Source organism: Aegilops tauschii, chromosome 1 (assembly GCF_002575655.3).
Source record: "Aegilops tauschii subsp. strangulata cultivar AL8/78 chromosome 1, Aet v6.0, whole genome shotgun sequence".
In the NCBI taxonomy this organism is placed as follows: domain Eukaryota; kingdom Viridiplantae; phylum Streptophyta; class Magnoliopsida; order Poales; family Poaceae; genus Aegilops; species Aegilops tauschii.
Window position 1 is genome coordinate 168,768,234 of NC_053035.3, and position 6,558 is coordinate 168,774,791.

General features: G+C 44.0%; 1 protein-coding gene across 4 annotated transcripts; it reads left to right on the top strand.

Annotated features, from left to right (window-relative positions):
* The first annotated feature begins 418 nt into the window (after positions 1 to 418).
* Positions 419 to 5,332, top strand: LOC109785562 (uncharacterized). 4 transcript variants are annotated; one of them, XM_040400957.3, is made up of 7 exons: positions 419 to 757; positions 883 to 914; positions 3,213 to 3,310; positions 3,673 to 3,755; positions 4,495 to 4,572; positions 4,677 to 4,772; positions 4,861 to 5,052. In XM_040400957.3, exons 1-7 carry the CDS (start codon positions 662 to 664, stop codon positions 4,885 to 4,887), a joined length of 510 nt encoding a protein of 169 aa, XP_040256891.1. In that variant the 5' UTR covers positions 419 to 661; the 3' UTR covers positions 4,888 to 5,052. The 4 variants fall into 4 exon arrangements, with proteins under 4 accessions (XP_040256891.1, XP_020199757.1, XP_020199750.1 ...); XM_020344168.4 differs by having other exon boundaries at positions 420 to 757; positions 4,916 to 5,332; XM_020344161.4 differs by having other exon boundaries at positions 427 to 757; positions 4,913 to 5,332.
* The last annotated feature ends 1,226 nt before the right edge of the window (positions 5,333 to 6,558 follow it).

The window sequence follows — 6,558 nt, forward strand, 5'->3', positions numbered from 1 at the left end:
AGGGGATGAGCCCGGGATGTGAACGAGCGACCGCCTCTCCCGTTCGTGGTCAATCTGTGGGGCAGGGGTATTTTGATAATTTTATGTGGGACCCACCTGACAGAGGGCAAAGAATCAATGTTCCAATTAAGGAGTGGCAAATTATCAAATACAATCTAACTAGTGGCAAATTATCAAAGTGCAATGTAAGGGCCTATTTGATTCGTAGGATTTCCAAAATGCGGGAATAGGAAAACCGTGGGATTAGAGTGGCATGTTATCTTGAATCCTACATGATTGTATGAGTGTTTGATTGTGCATAGGAAAAACGTAGGATTGTTTCAAAGAGGTTTGAGTGGCCGGAAATTTCCTATGAAATCTAATGCAAATGAATCCTACGAAAAAATTCATATGGTTTACAATCCTACGAATCAAACAAGCCACATAGGAAAAATTCCTAAGGATTAGAATCCTTCAATTTTTTTTTGAGAATCCTTTGAATCAAAGAAGCCGTAAGTTGTGGCAAAAATCAAATGCCCCTCTTATTTCAGATCCGGGTCTTCAGCTATTCGGCAGCTCCCCATTAATCGATGCTACACAGCAATAACGCGGCAGAAGAAAGATCCAGCAGAAGGCAACAACAGCCAAAGACTGAAGGAGAGGGGATCCGGCTTCCGGCGAAATGGCTGCGCTGCCGCCACCTCCGCCGTCGCTGGAGCCGGAGATCGGCCCCGACGGCCTCGCCCGAGACTCCCCCGTCCTGGCCTACACTGAGAAGGTCCGCGGCTTAAAATCTTCCTTCTCTTCCCTAACGCGTTCTTGTTTTCGTTAGTACGTACTACATTTAATGCCCCGTTTCCACCTGGTTTCGTGACTCGGTTGTGCGTTTGAACTTTGATGAAGGTCATTGCGGAGGAGCAGCTGCAACTGAAGAAGTGAGCCACCTCCCTCCTCACCTCTTGCAATATCTTGTTTGTTCGGTATTATTCTTTGGTCTGCATTCGTTTTTTACGTGAATCTACAAATTTTCCAGTATGTACTTTTCTAACATAGAGGTAGGATTTCATATATGTATCGTATGTGTGAGCATGCGGCTGTAGGAACTGAATTGGATTCCGCAAGACAACTATGCACCTTCGCCAATCATGTTACCCATGTGTGATTTGTCATGCTAGTGAGAGACAGACCGTATCAAATCATTCATTATGAACTGCAGGAAGGTGATACTGGATTGTGCGGGTGTTCATGTTTATGAACAACACTTCACTGTCCACTGAAGCATGGCAAATAAATTTACTGCTCCTGAGTACATCCCTTGTGTTTATTAGCTGCCACTAAAATGTGTTTTCAATGTAGGGATAGGTTCAAGTAGCCTGACTAGTACTCCCTCCTTTCCTAAATATAAGCCCTTTTAGAGATTCCAACACGGACTACATACGGAGCAAAATGAATGAATCTACACTCTAAAATATGTCTATATACACTCCAAAAAGCCTTATATTTAGAAACGGAGTGAGTACAAACTACTTTGCAGTTTTCCATATAAGAATGATCTCACTTCATTGACAAATAGTGAGGGTCCTTCATGCTCTTTAACTACTTTATTGTGAAGTCCAGCAATATTTCTACTTTTATCAAGAGTAATGCAAGTTTGAACTGATATTTCTGGCGATGTTTTATCTTTACATTAATCCGGATGAGTGCTGTATATTGCCCAATCTTTTCCATCTGTTCGGACTTTTTAGATGAACTGGTTGGTGCATGCTTTTCAAATGGTACTTTCAAAACCTGGACAGTATGCTATTAATTAAAGATAGTTGCTGACTACATTGATCCCACATTTAAGGCCTCGAGTAGCCTCTACGTAAGGGGAGTGTTGAAATATATTGCCCACTCTTCTCCAGACTTTTGGATGAACTGGCTGGTGCATGAATTCAGTAGACTGAGGTCTGTTCCGCAGTGCTACCTTATTCACTCGAGATTAAACTTTATTCACTTTAGGTTATTTTTCTTAATCTGTACAGATATGCTCTCAGTTTCGCTGCATTTGTAGTTCGCAGCTAGTTACGTAAACTGTGAAGTACTAGTCAAGTAGCAGTACTTGTTAGTTTGATAGAGTGCACTACTACTAGAGTAGTCTTCACTGTTCACAATAGTGTTCCACGTTATTGAAATTTTTCGTATGCTTATCTACTTGCAACCATTATGTGTCGTCCTGTTCAATGATCACTTATGTTTATATGACCGAGAAACATACTAGCTACTTGGTTATTCTTATAGAGTTGCTAGGTTGGTCCGATACAGTTGCCAGGTTAATTTGATATAGTTGCCAGCTTTTCTAATACAACTGCAAGTTTTTCTAAAGCAAATACCGAGCCCTCCAGTTTAGCTACCACGTTGTTCTTGTACAGTTGCCAGGTTGGTCTAATAGAGGTGCCAGGCTGGTCTGATACAGTTGCCAGGTTTTCTATTACAGTTGCCGAGATTTCTAATACTGTTGCTAAGTTCTTTTAAAGCAAGTACTGGCTTTTCAATTTATTTACCAGGTTCTTATACAGTTGCCAAGTTGGTCTGATAGAGTTGCTAGTTTTTTCAAAATCAACTACCAGGTTGCTTAGACACCCTTGCTAGGTTTTCTGATATATTGTAGTTGACAGTTTCCTCAAAAGCAATTACCAGTTTATCCGATGCAGCTATCAACTTGTTTAAGAACAGCTACCAGGTTGTTTACTATCAGTTGCCGGGTTCTCCGATTTGTGTAGTATGTATATGCATAGGCTCCCGGAGTAGAGGGCCAAAGCACAAAAAGCTGCTGTGTTTATTTGGTTCGTTACCATCTACCTATTTTAGCTACAGTAACTAGGCAATTACAAAGCCATGTGCTGGCCTATCAGATTTCTGGCATTGTTCAAAATTTTATTAGCATCGCCAAGCAATCTCTTATACTCATACCACGCAAGGCCTGTAGTACTTCTACCACTTTTCCTGTAGTGCACCATAGCAGAAAAAGGCTAGCACACCCGACTCCCGCCCAACAGTTCACGCATGTCAAAGGGAATCAGATGGTTGGCTGCTCGCGCCGCACACTAAGTTTCCGATCTATATTTAGCTATCTATCATAAATCACACTGATTTGTGCATATCAAGCCAGTTGTGGTGGTGTCTCTGTGATTTTAGTTCTTTCCTCTTCTTTTTTAATATAGATATATTTGAATCATTATACTTTTCTGCAGATATATTCAGGAAAATTATTCCAAAATTCGGGATGTTGAGAAGGAGCTAGAGAATCTGACTCTAGAAGTTAAACTGACAGCTGGACCAAAGAAAGCAGGTAAACTAATACTCCCTCCGTTCCATAATATAGTGCGTATATATTTTTCAGAAGTAAAACTTCATAAACATTTACCAATTTTATAGAGAAAAAAATCGAGATATACAATACCAAATACATATCATTATATTCATCATAAGGCGTAGTTTCTTTTTGTATTTATTTGGTGTTATAGATATCGATAAATTTCTCTATATACTTAGTCAAACTTTATTAAGCTTGATTTTTGAAAAGAATCTATACGCACTACATTGTAGAATGTTTTAAAAGGGAATAGTTCTTTTGAGGCATACACATGGTTTAGCACATACACTACTTTCACTTGGCTAAACTGATTATACTCTTATTTTTCCTGGTTCCAGCACTCGAGCATTTGAGGAAAAAGATTGAGATGTCAACTGAGAGAATACGTTTGGCTAAGGTGAAAGAGGACGAGGCAAAAAAGGTTGGACTTCTTCACTCCTGATTATAATACAGTGACTTGTCATTATCTTATACAATGTTTTGCTCCCTTCCAAAATATTTCCATCTGTTTTATTTTAAGTTACTAGCTACCTGTGTTGTGGATGACATGGAAGGTGCAACTTGTTTTGCAAGAAAACATAATACTGTTAGAGTATCGCTATCACCTGTAGGGCAAATCCTAATACTGTTGGTTGCATCTTTCAGCAAATGTCACATGCGAAAATTGAGTTCATGAGACAATATATAAGATGCATGGAGAATAAATTGCTATTGTAGATAAACTAAATAAACTGAATTCATATTTTCCTCTGAAACTGCAACTATTATGTGTCTATTAGGATTATAACTTAAATTAGAATGCTATTAAATAAATGTAATATTGGAGATCAAGTGCATTCTTGTACATTGAGTTATAATATATGAGAAGTTACAAAGAAGTTAAACTTATGCTTGTTGAAGTAATGTGGCGGAGGGGGATCTCTTCTGGTCCGGTATCTCAGTGTTAATGGCCAAAGAGAGTGAAACAGGGGGGATCCAGGAAGCGGGTGTTTAGTGAACTCCTATAATGATTTTTTTCTTCTGTTATAGTCTGAAACAAGTGTTTATTTTCTCTACGGAAATGCTTATAATTAATCATTTTTTCTCCAGTTACATAATACTGTATGATTTAGCTGTTTGCTTTATATTGTTGATCTGTTAAGTAACTTTTGCTAGTTTAGGCCTGGGAAGCTGCTGCACAAGTTGTTAAAGAGGAAGAGGAGGCTAAGCAGAGGCTATGTGATGATCTGAACCGGTTGGTATGTGTTTCCTTTTCTCTAGTCCTTATTCGTACACCTAATGATCTTTTTCCTATTACATCTTTGGTTCAGTTGAGAATATCCTGGTTATTTGTTTCAATTAGGTTCAAGAGAGCGCGGCTTCACAATATTCGAGGTTAGAAGAGTTAAAGAAGCGTTTAGAATGTCTAAATCCCATCAGGGCTTCTGTCGATGTTTCTGTAAGTCGAGACATGTTTCTTTCTTGATAGCTACTAGTTAGTTATTTCTTGCTGATGTTTGCATGCACATTCTTGTTTTTCGTCTCAGTTGAGTTGTACATTCTCGGGTTTATGATTATCAGGGTATCAACATTGTACAGCAGGCTGCCACAAATTCGGTACCTCAGCAACCCACTTCACAAAATCTAGCGAATGCAATTGCCCCTGCAAGCAATATCCACAAGCCCGCCACCAGCGGATCACAGCAACAAAGAACCGCTGAGGCGGAAAGGAAGCAGAGATCATCAAACTCGGGAGGAAGAGGGAGAGGCGGTGTGATGGTCCTCCCCAAGGGAAGGGGAAGCTCTGGATCAGGATGGACAGGTGCTGGGTTTGAGACATGATGCTGGGATCCGTAGTTATATATACTTGAAAGAATTGGCATGGTTGTCTTGGTATAAAACGATGGCTTGGTTGTCTTGGTATAAAACGATGGCTTGGTTGGAACTGGAAGGTTGAAAGTGTAATGGAATGTCGATCCTTTTTGGATGTGTTAGAAGCGTGAGAGGGATTTGGTGAAATCGTTGTTATTGCTTGAGCTTCGTGGGCATATATATAGGACTACATGATCTATTTGGGATACAAGGCAAGTCAGAATAATTCCTAGTCTAACCTATGTTTCCAATCTAATTAATATACTCAACATCCCCTCGCAGTCACAACGGTAGCGACGCAGACGGTGAGACTGGAGAAGAATCCGAAGGCAAGCCGACGGACACCCCCCATAGTCGTAACGGTCGATGCATCGTGGAGTTGTGGCTGGAGTGAAAACCGACGAGGTTGCTCAAGTAGGAGGTAGCCCTTTGTGCCGTTTGTCGAGGTAGCGGAGAGCGTATGGTGGTGGAGTCGTGGTCGAGGTAGCCGTAAGAAGAATGCCGTGGTCGATGTCGAGTCGGGGTGGCCGGTGTCGAGGAAGTCGCCGTGGAGGCGCGGGCGCAAGGTGGCGCCGAGTTAGTGGTGCGTCGGGAAGAAGATGTTGCTGACGACGCGTCGCGGTGGGTTTGCCAAGCCCGGGGACACATCGTGGACGAAGGCACGCACTGGTGTTGCCAACACCGGGCATGCGTAGACGGACGAAGACGAAGTTGACGAAGCGCCGCACCAGGCTTCCCAGTCCCGGGGACACGTCGTGGACGAAGGCACGCGACGGTGTTGCCAGCACCGGGCATGCGTAGACTGGGACTTGCACGAGCTGTACGCCATGTCGAAGAAGTTGGAGAAGCCAGCAGAGAAGGACTCGACGATGGTTGCGGCGCCAATCGGCGCGGGGCCGATGTCGCCCTTGGTTGTCGGAGTAGACGAAATGGTCGGGGTAGATCTCGACGACGCTGGCGACGGGCTGGTGCTGGACGAAGACGATGGAGGTGGACGGGCGGTGGAGGCTACAGGGGTAGCGGCGGCGGCAGCCAAAGAAGAGCGGCGGCGGCCTGACGGCGGCAGCGACGGCTAGGTTAGGAGCGCGGCGGCGGTGCTTGAAGTAGGCGAAGAACCCTGACAGCGTGACGAAGACCAGCGCGGACGGTGGCGTTCCTGCGTCAAGGGAGGCGGCGCAGCGCATACCACGGGAGGTCGACGCGCGGTGACGGCGGAGTGGACCGCGGGCCGCGACGCTACGGCCCGAAGGGGCGACGTAGTGGCGGCGGGCAGGTCGGGGCGACGGTGGGAAGACCTCGGGGCAGCGGCGGGGACCGCGGGCCGCTGCACTACGGCCCGAAAGGGCGGCGCAGCGACGAAACTCGGGTCGGTG

What these genes read in the sequence shown, in the direction of transcription:
- LOC109785562 (XM_020344154.4), top strand. Translation starts at nt 662, where the DNA reads ATGGCTGCGCTGCCGCCACCTCCGCCGTCGCTGGAGCCGGAGATCGGC. An exon ending in AGCTGGACCAAAGAAAGCAG is followed by an intron (nt 3,311 to 3,672) that starts GTAAACTAATAC and finishes TCCTGGTTCCAG; the next exon opens with CACTCGAGCATTTGAGGAAA. An exon ending in AAGAGGACGAGGCAAAAAAG is followed by an intron (nt 3,756 to 4,494) that starts GTTGGACTTCTT and finishes TTGCTAGTTTAG; the next exon opens with GCCTGGGAAGCTGCTGCACA.